The sequence below is a fragment of the Prosopis cineraria genome, unplaced genomic scaffold, assembly GCF_029017545.1.
Source record: "Prosopis cineraria cultivar Desert tree isolate PC_DT_omini unplaced genomic scaffold, ASM2901754v1 PC7, whole genome shotgun sequence".
Classification (NCBI taxonomy): domain Eukaryota; kingdom Viridiplantae; phylum Streptophyta; class Magnoliopsida; order Fabales; family Fabaceae; genus Prosopis; species Prosopis cineraria.
The window spans coordinates 14396255-14419762 of record NW_026555338.1 but is presented as its reverse complement, the minus strand read 5'-3'; the positions used below and the strand labels follow the sequence as shown (position 1 = coordinate 14419762).

At 30.8% G+C, this 23508-nt stretch overlaps 1 protein-coding gene and 1 pseudogene across 1 annotated transcript; both read left to right on the top strand.

Moving 5' to 3' along the window:
• The first annotated feature begins 2896 nt into the window (after positions 1-2896).
• On the top strand, positions 2897-3589 carry LOC129316493 (glucosamine 6-phosphate N-acetyltransferase-like; annotated as a pseudogene).
• A 16478-nt stretch (positions 3590-20067) lies between these two features.
• Positions 20068-22143, top strand: LOC129316492 (1-(5-phosphoribosyl)-5-[(5-phosphoribosylamino)methylideneamino] imidazole-4-carboxamide isomerase, chloroplastic-like). The gene is made up of 5 exons (XM_054960917.1): positions 20068-20098; positions 20290-20351; positions 20548-20755; positions 21348-21433; positions 21843-22143. The coding sequence occupies exons 1-5, from the start codon at positions 20068-20070 to the stop codon at positions 21951-21953; spliced, it is 498 nt and encodes a 165-aa protein (XP_054816892.1). The 3' UTR covers positions 21954-22143.
• Positions 22144-23508: the final 1365 nt, after the last annotated feature.

Genomic DNA, 23508 nt, shown 5'->3' with positions numbered 1-23508 from the left:
CAGTCTTTGTTATTATTTTATTAATTGTCATTATTTTTTTACTACCAATAATGCTTAACATAACATTTCTTCAATATTCGTTACAAATTCACTTTACAAGCTAACTAAGTTCCTCTAATCAATGATAACATGACATCTAAAATCTCTCTCTTTCTTGAAAAAAACTTGACAATATCATTAATTAATTAAATATTTTCTCACACAATCTTTTTGTCACGCCCCATTTGGGGTGACCTGTATGAGATATTCATATAAACTTATATTCCTTAAATATTAACTTAAAAAACTCTAATTTCAAAAATTCTACAAATACAATATTTCAATCAAATTATTAAACCTATCAGGAGCAAAGCTCTTTCCAGCCAGCAAATAAAATATATAATCAAATAAATAATCTAGCTACGGAATATGTAGAGCACCTAAAATAACTTTACAAATGACTTGAAAAACTTTTTTTGTAGTAGTGATGTATAAATATTGCTTGAAGATATATATATATATATATATATATCTCTCTCTCTTCATTGTAGTATAAAGTTTGGGTTAATAAAATGAAGTAATGAACCTTGACACGTGTCTAAAAAGTAAGAATGGTAGATATTCTTTTAGGTTTAATAATGTTTAAGACCAACGATTAGCTATGGTTAAAAATACACACACATTAGAGATTAATTTCAATGTCAATTTCTCCATGAGGAAAGTGGGTTAAGCTATTTTTTTTTCTCTTTTAAATTTTGTCATGTACTTAGAATGGGAAAGTATAACCTCAAATAATTTAAGGAGTTTGGGTTGTTAAATATCTGTTGACAATATATAAAGTAGAGTCATTATAACATTCTGATTTTATAATCATGTAACTAGTTTCTCATTAAGGGTGAATTAATAATTAGTGAGTAATTAGAATTTTGAATAACAACTTAATGTTTTGACTCATTGAGATGTTAAATAAGCATATAGGGGTGAAGTGATCGCATCTCGAAAGGAAGCATGTGAGTGCAATGAGAATTTTTTTCATTGTGCCACACACTGTGGCCCAAGCTGCCTGCGCCGCGGCATATTGCCCAAAAAATGACTTGATAAGTTGTGGTCAGCTCATGATTTTGGAAAGAAAGAAGCAAAGAAACACGGGAGCGAGTGGAGAAGAAGGAAAGGCTTAGCAAGGGCAAGGATTCTTGGGAGCTTGGAAGGCATTTCTGACCAGTAACTTATCAAATAAGTTTCGTATAGTGCTTAGCTTTGATTCCACCATAATTTCTCTTAATATGAGTTATAGAGAAATTGAATTGAGGAAATTTAAGAAGTTAGTTTCTTACACTATAGTAATAAAAAGGTTCTTGAGAGTCAAATTAAGACTTTGTGACTGGTTTGAAATTACGATAAAGCTTTGAAACTATAAGCTTAATTTGGCCCTAAATAAGAGGAGAAAAGGGGTGGAAATGGAGTAAGCTTTAGGGAACTTTCTTTCCCTTTCCATTAGTGCGGTGTGGCACATACTATCACTCTCTTCTTCGTCTCGTCTCTTTGTCAAGTTCCCAATTTCATTTTTGCTGTCTTCAACAATCGACATTCGACCGTCTTTCTCCCTCATCCCCAAATCTTGAGTTGATTAGATCGTTCTCTTCCCCCTCGGGAAATCGACGGCATCTTCTAGCTCTCCAGTGACGTCTTCTGGCTCCCTTGTCCCAAGCAGTCAGCTAGTGCGTGCCTCATTCCTGTTCTTTTCGAGGTAAACTTTCATTATGTAGTGCCTTCCTATATTGTTAAATCTCTTTCACACTGTTGCTTTTCCTCTGTCGAGATTTGATTTTTAGGGTTTAATTTGAATTGAGCAACATGAACACAGTTATTGTCTGTAGCAGACCTGTGCGAACGGAATTTCACGGAATTTCCTTTAAAGCTACTTAGATACCCTGAGAAAAGAGACCTTTATTAACTTCTCATCTAATTTCCATTTATCAATTCTATTGCGAATTGTTGTTATTCTAAACCATCATTATTTAATACTTCTTCAAAAAGAAGTTACACCCAACACATATAAACAACTATAACACATCTTAAACACTTCGTATTGTTCCTGATTCAGTATTTCCTATCTCTCTTGAACATATCCCAATTCTAATATATAAATTGGGCATTTCAAGGAGATCATAGTCTAATAACCTTGGCACTATTATAACTATCAACTTCCATAATGACTTCATTTCCTTCCAAACATTTTCATTAATTCCATGATACATTCAAGTTGCATCTTTCCGTTTGACTCTGCCAGTAATTCCCACAAACGTTATGGTAATCTTTCTCTGTCTTTTTTTTTTTTTTTTGTAACATGAAGATTAAGTTTTTCATAATAATTGTCATTTTTTTATATTTTCTAGCCACCTAAGAAATTTTTGACTGCACCTCTTGCCAATCCAATTTTGATCATGAGTAAATTGGTGGCATTTCAGTGCTACATATGTGCTTCAATCATTAATTTGCTTATTATATGATCAATTTTTGGTGAGAAGAAGGTAAGAGAGTGAATCAAACTTTAAAATTGTCGTCCTTTAAAGGTGTTATTGCCATGTTCTTGTACAGTATTGCTGCTAATGTTATGTCTGTCACTAACTTTTGTTTCTATTGAGAAGAATTATGAATGGGTACGATTTGGTTATGATGCAGTTAATAATAATCATATTCCTTTCTGCTGAATTCACTGTAACATTAATTTTCTTGGGAATTAATTGGAATTCTGTTCATCTTTTAAGAAGCTCTCTCTTCAATGATGTATGGACTTTAGTTGCTCTTTATATCGATAATAATCTGAATTTTGAAAGAAGTAACTTCACTTTTTTTCTGTCATATATATTTTGGAAAAAAGTATTATGGACACCATGTTCTGCTAACACTGGTAGCTATGGTTTACCGTTGGACTCAAGACAATGGCGGTCAAAATAACTGTTTTTTGTACTGTGGAAATTGATCAAGGTTGTTTTAAAAAAAAATATTATTGAGAGTATAGTTATATAGAGTCAGAAAAATGAACTATGTGGCATTTACCTTTTGGTGCTAATAATAAATTTATTTCACTCTTCCTTTTTTAGGATAACTGAAAAATGCTCTTAATAGTATTCAGTTGTTGGTTTGAATTAACGGTATCTACTCTGTAATTTTTAGAGGAACAGAAGCTGTGGTGAAGAAGATGCAGAACAGTGACATAGGGTTACTCCAACAACTTAGCATCTGTGATTCTGTATCTGACAAGGAATTCTAGGATCGGTTTCTCGAGCTCAGTTCGCTCGGAGATGATCATGTTGTATGTGTCATAGAGGATGAACTTCGTGGGAGGATTATCGCAACAGGGAGTGTATTCATTGAAAAGAAATTCCTAGGAAATTGTGGCAAGGTTGGTCATATTGAAGATGTTGTTGTTGATTCTACTGCACGAGGGAAGCAACTGGGAAAGAAAGTGATCAAGTTCCTTACTGATCATGCTCGTTCAATGGGTTGCTATAAGGTAGTGCTTGATTGCAACCTGGAGAACAAAGTGTTCTACGAGAAGTGTGGCTTCAATCAGAAAGAAGTTCAGATGGCCATGTATTTTGTTTGATGACTGACTAATAGTGCAGGTTTGGTTTTCTGATAGTCAAAAGTTACTTGGTTAAAAATTAGTTTGACAAAAATTAGTTTGAGAAAAGTCATTTGTTGTAATAAATTTGTATTTGAATATATTTTTTAAAAATTAGTTTACTAAATTAAAAGTTATTTAAATTATAATAATAAAATATATTTTTGAATGTACAATTATGAAAAAAATACATTAATTTATGATTATTTGAAATTTTTATTATACAAATTTAATATATTTAAAATATTTAAAAAATATGATAAAAATTTGAAATAGCAAGAAATTTGATAGGCTAAATAATAAAAATAAAATAGAAAGTTTGATATATTAAAAAAATATGTAACAAATATTTCAATGTATATTAATATTAAAAATATACATGATTCAAAAAATATATATTATTATTATTTAAATAATGATTATATTTCTAATGAATTAATAATATTTTTTAAATAAAAGAATAATAGATTAAACTTGAAGTAACACAGTCAAATAACAACCCATTTCTTGAATTTACTTTTCAAATGATCTATCTTCTTACATTCACTAAATCCACTATCAATAATATTCTCAAAGAACTTTTAGGTTGCACTTTCATTTTCATATTTTTTTTTTTCAAATAACATCCCGTATCTCCGTAATTTTGGGATGCAGTTTCATTTTCATACTTTTAGGGTAGCACAGTGCTTTGCCAAATTTAGTTTGTGTGCTTTTGGATGTATCATGATTTGAATTTAAATTTAGTTTTGAATCAAATCCTCTATTTGGAATATTGCATATATAAAAATATGTGAATTTTGATTTGATCCAAATTCATGGGTTATTATGATTATTTTTAAATTTTAAATTCCCTGTAGACCTTTACTTAAAATTCCACTTACTCTACTCTTCTCTTTCTTTTTCGTTTTAACTATCGGTGATATTGACACTATTGCTTTCACTATTGAAGAAAAGAGGTAAGCTTATTACTTTTAATCTTTCATTTTCAAATATCAGCTCTTCTCTTTTATTTTTATAATTTTTTACACTATCCACATAAAATTTTTTACACATATAAATTTTTAAAAAATAATCATTTAGTCCTTGTAGTTTTAACTTAGTTGTAACTCAAGCCCTAAATTTTAACTTATTATAACTCAATCCATGAAATTTTGACTCAATTGTAAATCAATTATTGAACTTTTTCTTTTATAATTTAGTCCATATAATTTTAACCTTTTAAATATTAGTCCCTATATTTTAAAAAATAAAATTATAAAGATTAAAAATATTTTAAACTTTTAATATTTATAATATTTATAAAGATTAAAAGGGTTTGGCAACTTAAGATATTAGTAATAAATTTTAAAATTTTTTTAATCTTTATAATTTTATTTTTTAAATATAAGGATCAACATTTAAGAGGCTAAAACCTCAAAGATTAAATTGCAAGAAGCAAAATTTAGGAATTGGGTTATAACGAGTCAAACTTCAAAAACTGAATTACAATTAAATTAAAACTATAAAGACCAAATGATTAATTTTTCTTAAATTTTATATGTGAGATTTTAAATATAAAATTTAAATTTAAATTCATCAATTCAAATGCTATCTTATATTTATTTATGTCATAGGCATATAGATGAGTATCTTTATAAATGGTCATTGACACAATTTGTTTTCTTGTTTTTCAAGTTCTATTAAATGAACAAGAGCATTGTCTCAGGCTTTCTCCTAGTGAGGACAAGCTTAGGAAATATCTTTACTCATTTTTTTTTTTTGGAATTAAGGACCATTTTTGCCCTTCAACTTTACTCAAAGGGCTATTAGGCCATCAATTATAAGTCAATTATATCCTTAAATATTAAAGATTCCTTTATTTATTACCCTAACATTAAAACCACTTAAAATTCATTATCATTATTGGGTCTCACTATTTTTTAATATTTCTTATTAAGGGTTATTTTTGCCCATCAATTTTTAATCAAAAGGTCAATAGGTACCCTCAGCTCAAATATTTAATAATAGAAAATTTTAAAAAATGTAATATGAAGCCTAATAATGATCAAATAATGATGAAAAACATGACAATAAGGGAGGAAATATTTAAAGTTGAGGGATAGAATTAATTCATGGTTGATTTTAGGGTTCCTAGTAACCTTTTAGGTAAAGTTACAAGCAAAAATGGCTCTTAACTTCTTTTTTTTTTTGTTAAAGGCATAAGGCAATAATCACAATTAAAGTCATGTATTCTTTATAAATTTGTCAAGTTCTATTATAACTTTATTTTATTTTCTTTCTTGCACAGTTTTTCATGTAACATTTAATTTGATCTTAGAAAAATGTACATAAAAAGGCTATGTTAATAACAATACATCTTCCTTTTTCTTTTTCTTTTTCTTTTTTTTAATAATAAAAGTTTAAATGAGTTGGGTCTCAAGAGCTCACCAAGAGCTAAGTATGTAAAGTCAGGAATAAGAGTCAGGTTTGAAAGTTCTGTTTAGACAAGGATTTGTACTTGAAAAATTGGGATTTTTTAGGGAAATCAAGCTTTTGAGCTCAACCCTTTTAGGCCCTAAAAAAATGAACTCAAGTCCAAGCCACCCTCCAAGCCCGGTTCCTCTTTTTTTTCACATTCTTATTCAAAACGCTGCATTTAAATCTCCTTAAAAAACCCTGAGCTTATGCAAACTTGGCCCCCTTCCTCACTTAATTCGTTCAATTGCAATCTCTCACCTCTCCCTTACCCTTAGTCCATCTTCTCTCTCAACTCTCATCTCTTGTGATTTCTTGTCTTGCCGTGGTACTTATCAGGACATGGCTGTGCAGACTCTCAGCCTCTCCCTCCTCTTGATCTTAATGACGACAAGTCACGGTGGTCTCACCTCTTGATCTCACTAGTATCAAGGTGATCTCCTCCCTCCTTAAGATCTTGACAACAACAAAAGCAGCAGTGTCTCTGATTCTCAACTTCTCAACTTCTCTCGTCACTCTCTTCTTGGCTGCAACATTTAGCTGCCTTTGACTGTCCAATTCTACCCTATTGCTTCAAGTCCTAGTTTTATGAGTCTCTAATTGTCCCTTTAAATGTCTTGGTTGTTATTGTTATTTTATTTCTATGAATTTTAATTTTTTTTTAAAAAAAAGGGCTTATAGGCCTGTTCTTGAGCCTTTTGGATAAGGGGTGAGCCTCAAATTTAGGGCAATCAAACTTAAGGGCTTCAGCCCTTAAAGGCCAAACCCTCTCATTTCCTAGCTCTACAAGCATGCCTCTAACCTCAAAGGTTCTATAGAAATATTTATAGATTACTGTCGCACCCGAAAATGTGACGCGGACAGCACAAGAGCGGAGGTTCCGGCTTTCGAAAGGAAGACCGAAGAAATGGGAGTCACCACCAAAATTTTGAGAAAAATCTTGGGAAACTATTTAAAGGAGGATAAGGGTGGTTTGCAAAAACAGAAAATAGGTTCAAGAGTCGATTGAATGCGGGGAAGGTGTTAGACACCCCACAACACCCGTTCATAAGAACGGTTACCTGAAGTTTGCTGTGCTATATAAATATGATTTTAGAATTATTTTAATTATCCTTTTTATATTCATGTATTTGATATAAAAATGATAAGAATTAAGTGAGAAATATTGATCAAAGTCCACGTAGATCGGGCTTATAAGTTTGTTGGTGAAAATATATTTTTTAAAGAGAAATTAATCAGAAATAATTCACCATTTTGTAAACAAAACAATTTTCTGAAATTTTAATATGTGTGTTTTAAATTGCAAAAAGTGATTTAATTTCAATTATTTTCTCAATTTTTTGAATTTTTGGAATAAGAAAAAGGTAAAGGGTTTAAAAATTATTTTTATTTTTATTTTTTATATTTTATGATCAAGAATTTAACTGTTATACCTGTATAGCATTATTGGCTCATACGGTAATATAATTATTCTTTATATTTGTGGAGAATCCAAACTCTCGCATGATAAAAGAGTTTAACAACTTAGTTTATTTACTTAAGTTTTTTTTAATTATTATTTTTTTGGTGCATTCATATACACTTCTTTTTTTTTTTTAAAAGACTCTTAATCATTATACCTACAAAGCCTTATTAACTTTTATGGTAATATGATTATCCTAAATATCTGTGGAGATTCAAAATCCTCACACCATAAAGGATTAAATATTATATATTTTTTTAAAATATTTTAATATGTAATTATATAATTTGCATTTTACAATATAAAAACCTTAATTGCTATACCTATAAAGTCTTATTGACTTCTACAGTAAGATGATTATTCTAGAGGTCTATGGATATTCAAAAATCTCACATGACCAAAAGATTTAATGCATTAATTTAATTAATTAACTTTATTATAAAAAACATTTAAAATTTTATTTACAAAATTTATTTATTTATTTATTTTATAAGTTAATAACCACGACATTTGTGAGAATTTATTATTCTTCACAATGAGGTGATTAAGTTGAATATATATGGAGATTTTTTAAATCTCTCACGATACCATTCAAATTTTTTAATTAATTATATTTGTGAAATAATAAGAAAAAACTCCTTCATTTAATCACACATTTAAAATCTCCATATGAAAATGATATCATGTAAAATCTAAATTATCTTCAAGAATTAATTAATTATTATTAAATGAAAATTAAACACAAAATACTGTATGACTTTGAGAAATAAAGAAATAGAAATCAAATTTAGGTTGATTAACACTCTTTCATGCTAGAAGACAAACTTGAATCTAACTTATTACTTAGCTTAGCAATAAATTTTTTTTTTTCAAAATATTAGAATCAAAACCATCATGCGAAAAATCAACCTCATTTGTAAAAGTAAATAAACATATGTTAGAGCATATTTAAGGTAAGCAACATGACTTAGAGAAAGAAAACACAATGTTACAAAGCTACTTTCTCTTGAAATATTTTCATAAATATTCTCTATCCATACTTAAATGTTCAAAACTTCTAAATTTCGTTATTTCAAATGTGAGGAGTTATCATCAAGGATCCCTTTCATGACAAAAATCCACACACATATCAGTTGCAAGACTTTAGAACAGGGATGAGATAAAACAAGAACTAGTATAACGTACCAGTAGCTGAGTAGAGAAGGGAGAAAGAAAAAAAATAGCAACTCGATATATAATACGCTGCCTTCATTCTTTTTCTACCAAGCCAAACTTCTCGTCCTTTGCTTCTCATTGTCCGTCTCCTCTCGTCTGTCTCCTCTTCTTGGTTCGTGCATGTCTGGCCCCTTTTTTTTCTTTTGCTTTCTCTGTTCTTCATCTATGCTGTGTGCTCCTTGGTGCTCTATTTTTTTTCTTTTTTATAATGTGTCTCTCTGCCACTGCTCTATCTCCTTTTGGTCTCTCTTCTTTCTCTAACTCTTCTCCGTTTCACTCTCGTCTTTCTCTCTTTTTCTTTTAGTTTCTCTTCTCTCTGTTTCCTCTGTTCAGACCTTTTCTTTGTACTCTATTTCTTTTCTTTTTTTTTTGCTCTGTTTTTTTGTGTTCATCCTCCTCTCTCCATGTTCTTATTTTCTGTGTTCTTCCTTCTCGGTCTGCTGCTCTCGTCCGTCCCCCCTCTCAGTCTTGATGCTCTTCTTTCCACATTCTCTCTTCTCTTCTCGTCTCAACTCTCTCTCCTTCCCGTCTCAGCTCTCTCTCGGTTTCTCTCCTTTTTTTCCAACCAACCAACTCCTCTCCACCTCTGTTTCATGTTCAACCTTATATAGAGAATGGAAGAGGTGAATCATTGCTCTCCTGCTCCGCTTCTTCTTTTTCTCTTTTTTTCAACTGCATTTTCTGCATGTGCCAAAAGTTCTCTGCTCTATTTCTCTTCCTTTTACATGTGAGTGCTACATTTCTGCTTCTTCTTCATTTCTCTACTACTGATCCTCGTGTGTTCTATTCTCCCTAATCAGTGCCGGAAAGATAACTGACAATGTGCCTGCATTTCCACTTTTGCTGTAACATGTGCATGAACAACCACCTCTGCGTTTTCCTTCTTCACGTTTTGCTATAACGTGTGTCTCTTCCATGTTGTGGTTGTGTGTTTTGCATTTCTGTTTCTGCTGTTTCTACTGCATGGTCGAAAGTATACGTGCGTGTGTGTTCTCTTTTCTGTGTTGCGTGTGTGTGCCTCTGCAGGTTTTTGTTTCTCTCGTGTGCATGCATGTTTCTACTCGTGTGTGCTGACTACCCATTTAAGAATCAGTGTTTCATCCAGCTTTCTTCTTCTTCTTTTTTGATCAATAATACATACATACATACATATATAATATATATTTAAATGAAAATAAGATTTGAGGAGAGAAAAGTTAACTCTCAAAAGTAGATTCCCAATATTCTTAAGTGATAGGGATAATTTGGGAGAGATCTCTTTTTTAATTTTTTAAATTCAAGCAAGATTTTTTATTTTTTTAAATTATCATTATTATTAATTTTTTGAAAATATAATCCTAAAAAAAGATTAAATTTCACTTTTGTGTTTTTTTATATTTTTTGATTATTTATTATTAAACTTAAAAAAATGTCCGGATAAAATACGGTGTTAACAATTACCTATCAATAAAGTTCTCACATCGGTAACAAGATTTGATCTTATGACTTTATAGATTATATGTTAAATCCTTCACTAAACTAACTTTTATTAGTATCATCTTCCTTTTTCTGTAGTATATGATCCTATTATATTTGTATATTTTTGAAAGATAATCATAATATTTTCAAGTATACAAATGATTTTCAAATTTTATATTAACTTGTTTAGATCTCAATTGGGCATAATTAATTATAAAAATGATTGATTAATATAATTGTATTTTTATAATTGATTATGTTATAATGCAATCTGTTTGGATATTATTTCTCTAAAATTGATTTTCACAGAATTAAAGATGTTTAGATAATTTAGTCAAAATCAATTTTAGCTATATAAATGACCATAAAGGACATTATTTTTTAAAAAATTATTGATAAAATTGTATATAATATTATTAAATTTGTTAAACTCTATTTAAGAAGTAAAATATATTATTTAACTTACATATCTAATTAATTATAGAAATTTAAACATTATTAATATTAACAATTTAATTTATGTAAATAAATAACTTAATATATCTAAGTTTAAATAAGTTTAATAAAAGAGAAAGAAATAATTTTTGAATACTAAACATCAATTTTACAATAACTAATGAAGATGATAATATATAAATTAATCTCTAATGACATTACGGATATAAGCCACACTTGATTAAGTGCATTAAAATTGTTAATTTTGACCAAAGTAGCTTTGATTAGGCAAATGTTTGTGCTAAGTAAATCCACCTAATGTTTGACATGGTTTCCTTCTTTGTTTAGTCTACAAACTGAGTTTGGGTCTTCAGCATTGACTAGGTTACGACAGAGGGAGAGAAGTCTAGAACGAACTTGACACGCACACAAACCAAATGAATTTAGCCTCCGATCTCTAATGATGTCGGGCATGCTGTCACCAAGCTCTTCCTTATACTTTCTTCTTGATTTCTCACTTTTGCTGAAACAACCTCTCATTACCTTGGTTAGGAAGTAGGAGGAGCATCTGAGGATGTTTTTGATGTAAGGAAACTAGTGTCCAACCAGGAGGCAACAACGACAATAGAGGGTACACCATTGACTTTTGCTTTATATCTCATGACCGCATCTTCCTTGGCCTCATCTTCATGTAATGCACCTTTGCCTTCTTATTCAGCCTTAATGAGCATTTATCAACTCGGCACACAGTGACAAGCTCGGGGGTGGGAAAACAATGGCAGAGAGACAGCATAGACCCAGCGAGAAAAAGGTACAAGATAACGAGAGACAAGAGATCTAAAACAAGAGAAGACATACGTAGGATACCTAAGGTAATATTGGCAGGCAAAGAATTTTGACAAAAAGTTATTATTCTAATGGTAAAATTGGTTAAGAGAAGCTGGCAGGGAGAGCTTATTACAAAACGTAGTTTAGTTTAAATAATCAATTAGCTAAAAATTGTGTTGTTTCAGTAATTTTCACCCAACCCATGGTTTACTCTAAAAAAATTACTTATTTGGGCAAACCAAATAAGAACTAAGTCTCAATAATTTAGACTAACTTGAGGTAAAATTACATGTATGCAAAGCATTTTTAAGTAATAATTTTATTCTTCCACAAAATTTGAATTTGAGGTTTTTTTTAATGGAGGCCATAGAAAAACTATGTGAATAGACATCTTAAGTCATGGTAGCGTGCAAAAGGTTTCTATAATAGAGAGGTGAGATATAAAAAATATGAATGTTGAAGTTATTAGTAGGAGCTTGGTGAGCTATCCAATTAGCGCAAGTATTTGAGTCTCTAAAGACGTGGTTAAATGTGACTGTCCAGTCTCTCATAACTAGTTCTCTGACTTTATTGATAGATTCAGCAAGAGGGTGATTTGTAGAAAACTCATTGTGAATTAGTGTGAGTACTTCTATAGAATCCAAGTAGATGTTGACTTTGTCAAACTTTTTAGCCTAACAAATGTTAAGACCTTCAAGGATGCCTATGAGTTCAACAACTGTACTGGTTGAAAACTCAGATATTTGGAGAAGCTCTTGATCCAATTTCCTTGATTATCTCAAATGAGTCTACCGCTGGTAGCCACACCATAAATGTCGATGGAACCATTTATGTCAAGTCTAACCCATCCTTTTCTAAGGGCACTATTTTGCTTTTGATCTATCACTTTGTAGGGACAAACAATTGATTCTTGATTCAAGGTTGAGATTGTTGAGAATATCTTGGATGTTGGTGAATGCAATGTCTTTATCATGTGTGTTTTCTTCGAAGTATATGTTTTTGTATATTTTCTTCCAAATGTTCCAACATACGTGGGCAAAAAGTTTTTTCTCGCATTTGAATTATCTGCATCTTTCTTTGCATTCCGAAGTATCTATTCCTACAAAAGGAGAGAAAAGAAAGTGTTTAGTTTAGATTGATCAACTGATTTTAGCCACAACTCTTTAGATTTTTTGCAATCCCTCAATATATGAACGGTTGAATCCAAAGAGCTATAGCCAAAAAGGCATGTCTTAAGACAAGGATTGACTCTATTATAGCGGTGAATTTAGATTGGAGACGATCTTAAGCAGCTTTCTAAAGGAAAAATTTAATCTTCTCATAAGCAGGTCACTTTCAAATCTTAGATCAAATTTCAGAGCTTGTACTATCTTTATGACTTTCAATAGCCTTGTATGTGGATTTGATGGTGAAGCTACCATCAATAGAAGGTCTCCAACAGATAATATCTTCATTTGTATCATGATTTGGAGGTTGAACAATAGTGATGGAATTGATGACATCTGGGTGAAGATATTTGTGTAGTTGCAAGGTATTATTTTAGATAAACAAGTATGCAACCACTTATCCTAGCTACTATTGGTAGTAAGGGACAATATTGCACAAGCTAAAATAACGTTAGTATGTTACTACATTGGAAATTAATAAGCTTGAAGTACAATTATTGGATTTAATTATATCCTTGCTTTCTAGCAAAAGTTACAATAAAAGACTAATAAGCACTAGTTCTAGTAGAAATAACTTTGGTTGCATAAAATGGAGTTTTTCGTTCAAATCTGTGCAAAAATAGAATATATTTTGGGGAGAGTTTTCTAAATTAAACACAACGATACTTGAATGTGATAAAGTTAGATTGTCGCACCCAAAAAATACAATGCGGACGGCACACGAGAGAAGGTCCCAACCTTCACGGCGGGAACCGGATGAAAAAGGAGTTACCACCAAGATTTTGAGGTAAATCTTGAGAAACCAATTAAAGGAGAATAAGGATGGTTTACGAAAACATAATATAGGTGCGGGTGTCGGTTGAGTGTGGGGAAGGTGTTGGCACCCCACAAGATCTGTTCGTAAGAACGGTTACCTGAAGTTTGTTGTGTAATATTAATATGGTTTTAAAATTATTTTAATTATTCCTTTTATATTCATGTGTTTTAAAATGATAGGAATTAGGTGGGGAATATTTATTTATTTACGAGGGAGGACTTGACTCAGAATTCGACTCTGAAGCCTACGTACCCTGTGATGGGGATCAAAGTCCACGTAGTTCGGGCTTAAAAATTGTTGGTGAAAATATTTTTTTTTGAAGAGAAATTAATTAGAAATAACTCACCATTTTGCAAATAAAACAATTTTTGAAATTTTGATATGTGTGTTTTAAATTGTAAAAAGTAATTTAATTTCAATTATTTTCTCAATTTTTGAATTTTTGGAATAAAGAAAGAAAAGAGTTTAAAATTATTTTTCTTTTATGTTTTATAATTGAGAATTTTAACTACTATACCTGTAGAGCCTTATTGGTTCATACGGTAATGCAATTGTTCTAAATATCTACGGAGCTTTCGAAATCTCACACGATAAAAGAATTTAACAATTTAATTTATTTATATTTTTAAGTTTTAGTAATAATTTGTTTAAGGATGTATATATATTCTTTTAAAGAATTTTAATCATCATACCTGCTAAACCTTATTGATTTATACGATAATATGATTATCCTAAATATCTGTGGAGATTCCAAAATCTCACACGATAAAGAAATTAAATTTATTTAAATACATCCTTAATTTGATTAATTTAATATATATTGTAAAACTTAATCGTTATATCTGCAGAGTCTTATTGATTTATATGATAATACGATTATCTCAGAAGTCTACGGAGATTCAAAAATCTCACATGACTAAAAGATATAATCGGTAAATGTGATTACATTTTAAATACATTAATTTGGTTAATTAATTTTCTAAATTGTGTATTATATGCTTATTTACAAAAAATTATTTATTTATTATAAAAATTAAAAATCACTACATCTGCGAGGACTTATTATCCCACATGATGATGTGACTAATTAAAGTCTCCATGAAAATTCTTGAAATCTCACATGAGACTTAAATAAATTATTAATTTGAATTATAAAAAAAGAGTTAATTTTTATAATGGGCCTTTGAAACCCATATTAGCATATAAGTTTTGCTCTCATATCTATAAAACCTTATTGATTTACACGATAAGAGATTATCCTGAATATCTGCAAAGTTTCAAAGTCTCACATGATAAAAGGATTAAATAATATTCACTTTAAATATATTTTAATGTGTAATTATATAACGCATATTTTTTAATATAGAAATCTTAATTGTTATACCGGCGAAGTCTTATCGACTCACATAGTAGTACAATTATCTTAAAGGTCTACAAAGTTTCAAAAATCTCGCATGACCAAAAGATCTAATTAGAAAATGTGATTACAATTTAAATTTATTAATTTAATTAATTAAAATTATAAAAATGTTTTTATTTTCTTTACAAAATTTTTTTATTTATTTATCATATAAATTGCGAATTACGATATTTATGAGGATTTATTATCCTACACGATAAGGCAATTAATTTAATTCTCTACGAAGATTCTTGAAATCTCACATGAGATTTAAATATTTATTATAAAAAGAAAATTAATTTTAATAATAGGCCTTTGAAACCTATATAAATACCCACAAGATTGATCCTCGTACCTACAAAATCTTATTGATTTATACGGTATGAAATCATTCTAAATGCCTATGGAGATTCTTAAAATCTCACATGACAAATAGATAATTGAAACATTTGCATTTGTAGTCGGTGCATAATATTATGGTTGGCTAAACAATTCACGCAATAAAGGCACTGGAAAGAATAGAGAAATAAACTATTTTGACAATTCACTATTCTATTGAATTGGGGATATATTCTAAAAAAAATTTAGATTTGGCATAAACTTTTAGCAAGATCATAACCATGGTAGATACGGCTTCAAACCACAATCATCCTATAAATTATCAACAATATTCTCACAGGCTTTTTTTTTGTCAAACACCTATCAGATATGTTCTAAATTATTCATAAAAACATTGTATTCTTAAATTTTTTAATGTCTAAACATTCATCTGGATCAGTCCACACTCTTAACATCTATCAATATATATATATATATGTTCATCAATGAATTCAGATTAAGGGAGCTGACATGATTTAAATATTACCTGATTTAACTATCAATGACTACATCCTTAAGTTGAAGCAGCCTATGATTCCAGTGTGGCCCCATCATTGCTCCCACGGTTAGCACCAAATGTTTTTGCTTTCTCTAGCTTTTCATCCTCTGCTGCATGGGCCATTACTTGATGTAAGTTTCCTTTAGATTCCACCGTTGAGTTGCGATGAAATCCGAGGGTCTAAAAGCAAGCCTTAAAATGATGCAACATTAGGTCAAATGACCAAATAGGACAAGAGATGCGTGTTTACTTTACAAACAGAACATTCACAAGTATCTCCACCCAGAGAAAGAAGAAACCAGAGATCTTCTCTCTCTCTCTCTCCATAAATTTTCAATCTTTCTTCATTTTCAAAATGTCTTCTTCCACCCTCGGCTCTGCTCTCATCCACGATTTTCATCTTTTTGTTTTCAGTATTCTCTCCCTCTCGGTCTTTCTCTCCCGTTTTAGCCTAAAAACCCACATCCGCATGCATCCAACTGTCGCTGCCTTTTCTTCTTTTCCATCCGTCCTCGTGCTCTGTTTTCATTTTTTTGCTACTCTCGATCTCTCTCGTTCTCGGTCTCTCTTCTCTTCTCTCCATCTCTTCTTTTTTTTTCTCCGTCTCTTTTTCTGTTAGTCTCTTTTCTCTCTTGTTGATTCCCATCCTCTTGTGTCCTTTCCTCTCATTTTCGGATGCCCTTCCCTCCATGCTCTGTTTTTTTTTTCATTCATGCTCTCTCTCTCTAGATCTTCCTCTTGTGTGCATGCTGTGTCTGTGTTCTCTCCTTTCTTTCGCTGGTGTTTTTTTCATCTCCTCCTCCTTCTCGTCCTCAGTTTGTCTTCTCTCTTTTATGCTCTATTTTTTTAGTTTTCTCTTCCTTCATTCACTATCTTTGTACTATCTCTTCTGTGCCCTGTTTTTGCTTTTTTTTTTTGTAGCGTGCATCTTTGTGCTTTCTTCAATGCGTACATCTGGTCTTCTATTATTGTCTGCTGCTCTCTTTCTGCGTATGTTTCATGTGTGCAGTCTGTGTGCATGTCTAGTTTTTTTTTGCCTGCTCTCTGCTCTCTTTTCTGCTGCGTGGCCAAAGCTTTGGGGCTGTGGTTGCTTGCTCTGCATCTCTCTCTTTTTCTACTGCATGTTCACATGTTCTCTCTGTGAAGCTTTCCTGCAGTTTGGTTTTTTGTCTGCTGCATGCATTGCTTTTTGCTCTTTGTTTTTTCCTTTCTCTGTTTTGTGACTGTGTATGCTTCTGGCATTCTTTGCTTGTGTTTCTATTTTCTTTCCTTCCTGATCAACACCGAAAAGGTCTGCTCTTGGCTGTGGTGAAATGCTATGCGTTTCACCATAGCCTTTTATTATTATTTATAATTAATGTTTATTTTTTTTTTGAAATTAGATTAAGAATATTTTTTTAATGAAAAACAAGATTTAAGGAAAGAAAAATTAACTCTCAAAAATTGACTCTCAATATTTTTGAATGATTGAGATAATTTGAGAAATATTTTTTAAAATTTAACCTCTTTTTTTTTATTTGGTTAGATTATTATTTATTTTTTTAAAATATAATCTTAAAAAAGGATTAAATTTTACTTTTGTATTTCATATTTTTTTGGTTATTTTAATGAACTAAAATAAATAAAATTCTAATCAACAAGAGATTATCAAGGGTAAAATAAAATTAAACCCTATTAATTTTTTTTGAAAATATAATACTAAAAAGGATTAAATTTTATTTTTATATTTTTTAATTATTTATTATTATTTTTATTAAATTTAAAAAATGTCTGGACAAAATATAGTGTTCATATAGATTGTCATATAAAAAAGTTATAATAAAAGATTCCATACATACTAAGTTATAGTCCGAGCTTATTAATTATATGTATTATTAAATTTTCTTTAATTAAAATTTGTTATGCTAAATTAATCTTGAAGTTTATTTTTTAGCTGGACTTATTCAATTTTTTCTCTTTGGATGTATAAAAAAAATATGTTTTTTCTACTGCTTTACTTTTATTTAATCAACTCTTTTTCCCTTACTCTAGTGAAAAAAAAAAGACTTGGAAAAATTAAGTATAGATTTTATAGACTAAACTTATTTATAAATAAATTTTATAAAATTTTAAAACTATAGCTATACTTTTTAAGATTTGAGTGTAATTTAAAATGGGAATACAAAAAAAATATTATCCTATTAAAAATTACTGAAGTTATAGTTGTAAATTATTAATAAAGTAATTGAAAACAATTAGTGTTAAACTTTACTACTAACACATGATCGGCTTAACTATTAAATATATAAAGTTATAGTTATAAAATGTAGAAGTGATAGTTGTAAATATTAATAAACTAATTGTATACAATTAGTATTACACTTGTAATATATGATTAGTTTACAAATTAAATGTATGAAGTTACAATTATAAAAAGTTAAAATGATAGTTGTAAATTATTAATGAAATAATTTTAAATTATTTGATTGATGTAATATATTTTTAACATAAACATTATTGTTTCTACACTTTAATTTCAAATTTTACTCAAATCTTTTAGGACCTAACTATAGTTTTTAAATTTTATAAATTTTATTTATATATAAGTTTGCTTCATAGAATTTATACAAATTTTTTTAAAAAAACTTAATTTCTCTCATCTATTTTCTTTTACCAACTCTCATCTAATTTAGTATAGTAAACAATTGAGGTTCTACTTACAAAAAAAAAAAAAAATTAGAAGAATAACAATGAAATATGAATTAATGACTGCGAATTTCTTAATAATTTTTTTTAAAATGAATTGTAGTTATGGATTTAAATATTTATAAATAGAAATATGAGTTATAAATTGATTAATATATTTAAAATTTAAATATTTTATTTGAAATTAACACTCTTAAATTTATAGCTATTTAAATTAATTTATTTTTAAAAAATATTTTTAAGAACGTAATTATTATTAATTTTTTTTGAAGACTTGATTGACATTCTCCTATATAAAAAAAAAAATTAAGATTCTTTTCAATTACTTGGGAGAAAAATTTAAAAAATGGGTATGAGAAAATCATTGAAAGAATGAGAAAGAAAAAAAAAATATAAAATACAAATTGTATTCGGAGTTTTAATTTTACTATTTGAATCATTAATTTTCAACTAATACCAAATTATAAACTAAAATTAATAACAATAATAACCCCGATTAACACCGTTCTCGTGAGTACCGGACCCAGTTCTCTTCGTCGCCGAACCGCATTCCACGCTCTGTCGGACGCCGTCCACCGTTGCTAGCCCTGGTTGGTTGTTCTCGGGCAAGAAGTAAAGAAGTTTCAAACCCTAGGGCTTTTTTTGGCTCTCAATGTCCGGTGAGATTGATTTGTTCAATCTGGCTTTGAATCTAGATTTGAATTTGTTCCCCGCGTCATCTGTTTCCTCCGTGGCTTTTATTACGTTGTTTTTAATTTGGCTTTGAATCTGGTCGTGTAATCGTTGAATATTGACGCTTTTGAATTTGGGAATATTACACTTCTTCCCTCTTCATTTTGATTACCAGCGACTTTGTGATTTGGATTGTGTTGTTTTGCAATGTTGGATTTGTTGTGTATTGGTACTCTGTTTATTAATCTTTTTATATTATCATCAATTATTCAATTTTGGAAAATTCTCAAGTTATTTGTGATATATGACTTGTAAACGACTTGGCTTGAGTTGTGTCAAAGTATCTGGAACACAAATTAAAAGGTTATTATATCAACTATGCATATTTCAAAGATTTCAGCAGGGGGCAGATGACCCCACTGAGTGTAGTATAAGTCCGCCTATGCTCCTGCTACTTCATGGCCTGTGGTTTTAAATTGCTGCAGTTCCTCTGTCTTGCTTTTTTCGCTGTCTTGTTAATGGTGTAATTTGAATTGGGCAATTTATTTTTTTTTTCAAAAAAAAAAAAACAAAGAACAAAACTGTATTCTTAAAAACCCCCCCCCCCCCCAAAAAAAAAGCTGCTGCTGAAGATTTTAGCCCTCATTTATTGGTCCTTTGTTATAAGTTTTCTTGTATTATGGTCTAGGATTATTCCTGCATGGAACTTTTCGCAGGGAAAAACGAAGAGCCAAAAGAGGAGCAGAACTCTGTTGTAGAATCTTTTTCTGTCATAAATTCATTAATGCGTTTACGCTATGATATTTCTATTAGCTGACATGACTCAAGCAATAATCAAGAAGTTAAATAATATGTTGTAGAGCCAGTTTATATTGTAGAACTTGACACATTTTGGCTTGGACATGCTCTTTACAGTCATAGCTACTGGTGCTGTCATTCGTTCACAGCATAGGAGGACACCCCAAAACCTGGACATTTAGCAGTTGGTGAGAATGCTGAAGATCTCTGGAACTCCAACACCCGGTGTTCAATTTCCTCAGGGATATGTGTAAAGAATTCAACTTAGGGCCTCGACAAGCAGTGTTTTTATGTATTCTGGCTTTCTTCAGTCTCGAGTATTTTAATATCTGCTCATATTCCCTTTTCTGTGTTTGATACTGCATTAGTTACTTATTACATTCTCTCTAATATTTGTTTGTTTTTGCACTTAATAGGAAAACCTCAGACTTCCATTCATTGTTCTGTTCAATTCCATCCTTGCATTGATATACACAAGGTATGCTAGTCTTTAGTTTGTCAAATTTTTATCATACTCCGCAATTTTTTTTTGGGCAAAAAACTTGATGTTAATTGCTGTGGTTTCAATGGCTTGATTTTGTATGGCCATGATAATAGTACGTGAACAGTGAAAGAACTTATATGTATGTGGCGAGGTATTGGATAAATTCATCTTGTTTTCACATTTGTGGCAGGGTAAAGTGAAACAAATTGTTGGATCAACACTTCAAGATTTAAAGGGGGATGGGTCTAATCCTGTGACCAATTTTGAATCTGATAAGTCAGCGGCTGAGTATGCTGATCTTTATAAAGAGGATGGGCTTACTGGTGGTCATGTAATTATGCTTGGAGCAGATCCTTTAAGCAAAGCTGCTGCCTTAGAGGCATTACATGCTTATCCAGGTACTATTCTTAATTCATTGGTTTTCATTTTCCTTCGAGTGTCTGTGTGTGTATTTTAAAGTGGGGTGTTACCACCAGTTAGTGCCATTATTGTGGAGTTGTGGAGTGCAACAGAGTGAAGCTGAAATAGATCGTGATAATCTTTGTTTTGAACTTGTAATAAGTGCAACTGGAAATGCTAGATGGATTAATCGAATGGAAAGAAAGAAAAAGGAACTCCTAAACTAGGTCTGATATTAATTAGATTGGCCAATATTTAGTTGCTTATTTAGTATCTGCGAGTGAATACCATCTGTAGGATGACCTCTATTTTTATTTCTTTTTTTGGTTGCTGCTTGGATCTCTAGTTTACCTTGTTAGTCAGTTAGCCACAAATTGAGTGTATTCTTTGTTGTTTCCGTGCTGATACTTTATAACATAACATGAGACAATGTCTCTCGTAACATGTGGATCGTGTTGACTGCTGCCTCCAAGTTATTTGCATTGCCTTTGTTCTTTGTGGTTGATGATATGCTAAAAATTTACAGATTTTTTTTTTTTGTTTTTTTTTTTGGCTGAGCTGAACTTACTGTGGAGGACTGGTAACTTGTAGGCGGTCTGCAAGTTGGAGGTGGAATAAATTCTGACAATTGTTTGAGTTACATTGACGAAGGAGCAAGCCATGTCATTGTCACATCTGTATGTTTTATCTTCTTTGATTTGTTCAGCTTTTTTTACTCCCCATTAAATGATATGTCTCGCCAAATGCTGATAGATACAGACTTGATAGTTAAATTCATTTGGAACAACTCTTAAATTATATAAGGCATGTCTGGGTCTGCAATCATGCGCACTTTTCCATCTTTTATATTCATCTGTTTCAATCTAGAGATTTAAAATAAAATCATTTTTTTTATCAAAAAAAAAAAAATCACATATTTGTTCAGTACTGAGAAAGGCAAATAACTTTGCATTTCAATTATACTATTCTGAAAAGGGATAACTAACCAAAAAAAAAAAAAAAAGTATATAAAGTAACCTTCTGTAGAGACAGTTCTTGGTTGAGAATGGATGGAGACGTTATATTATTTGTTTTCTGTCTTCTCAGTATGTATTTAACAATGGACAAATGGATCTCGAGAGGCTCAAAGATCTTGTACGAATTGGTGGAAGACAGGGGCTTGTGTTGGATCTCAGCTGCAGAAAAACGGTCAAATAGATTTATTTGTATTAAATAGTTTATTCTATCCCGGAAAAATAAAAATTCTGGAAGAGTGATTTGGCACTAATGTGTAGCACAACTCTAGTAACTTGAGATTTCAGTAAGAATTTTCTTTTATGGACTTGTGAATACTGTGATTTAATATTCAGCTAACAGGTATAAAATATTCAAGAGCAATCCTATCTAATCTGAGAGATGAGAGGTTATCAACTGGTAGGAAGTCGTTGCATATGTACGTGTTAACAAATGAAAACTGTTTTGGATGTTACACACATGCACGCATGCAAGTATGTGGGTGTGTGTTTAAATCTCCTTAGGGTGCTATGTTTTTTTTTAATGCTTTTTATCATTTTAGCAATTTTGTATTTGTGGCTTTTGGTGTTCAAGAAGGTGAATATGCAGTTGTCACTGATAGATGGCAGAAATTTAGTGATGTGACTCGTGATGCTGAAATATTGCAATTTCTCGCCAACTTTGCTGGTGAATTTCTAGTTCATGGCGTTGATGTTGAAGGGAAAAATAAGTAAAAATTGTTCATGTCTTCAACTGGAATTAATTAGGGTTGAGAATTCTATTATGAAAACGGCTCCTCCTACTTTCCTAGAGTGAATTTATTTGACAAACAATTCTGGAATAAGAAGCATCTAGGAATGATATAACTTGTTTTGACATTTTTCTTCAGTCAATTTTTATACCAAAGAGTAAAATGTAAACCCCTTTTATGAAGAGCTTGTGGCTTTGTTTGGCAAGAATTCACTGGTTGGTAACAATCCTCGTCTACTTTGGTTTTGTTTGACCTGTTTTGTTTATGCTTCATCAATGTATTTAAATAGCCTGGAAATTTGAATTGACCATTAGACCAAGAAAGTAATAATCTTAAAATGTGGTATTACCCCAAAATTTCAGCTTGCTCCACCATGAAAGCCATATTAAATGTACATATTGTTTATCCATTCTGTATGTTAGATTTCTGTCACCTATGCTGGTGGTGTTACTGAGATGGCTGATCTGGAGAGGATCAAAATGGCTGGATTGGGACGTGTGGATGTTACAGTGGGAAGTGCATTGGATATTTTTAAGGGGAACATAGCTTATAAGGATGTTGTGGCTTGGCATGCTCAGCAACATGCCTTAATGGTTTAGTTGGTATGGCTGGGATGTGCTTAAGGGTGAGCTGGTATTATGTTTAATTGATTCTCTTTATTTGACTATTTATCTAGACATTTTTCATGAATTAATCTGGAACTTGGATTCAGACACTCACTATTTCATTGGCCTCTGCTCCAATCTCAGTTTCAGCTGTCATCTGTTCCAGAGATTTTGTCATGATAATTATTGGGCAGTTTCGGTCAACAATATATCCATTAGTTATTGATAAAGTAAAATGATATTATACAATTCGTGTAATTGACCCTATTTAGTGGGATAAGATTTGTTTGGAAGAGGCTAACGCTTGTGCCAAGTGTTGTTGTCTAGAGTCGATACTTTTGGGCGGTAGTAATCTTTTGGATAGAGATGTTTATATATATTCTAACTATTTGGCTACTAATAA

Bases quoted from the DNA above. Each gene is read 5' to 3' on its own strand.
- LOC129316492 (XM_054960917.1), top strand. From the start codon at position 20,068: ATGCTGAAGATCTCTGGAACTCCAACACCCG. The intron at 20,099-20,289 runs GTGTTCAATTTC...TGCACTTAATAG, and splicing joins CTCTGGAACTCCAACACCCG to GAAAACCTCAGACTTCCATT. The intron at 20,352-20,547 runs GTATGCTAGTCT...CATTTGTGGCAG, and splicing joins CTTGCATTGATATACACAAG to GGTAAAGTGAAACAAATTGT.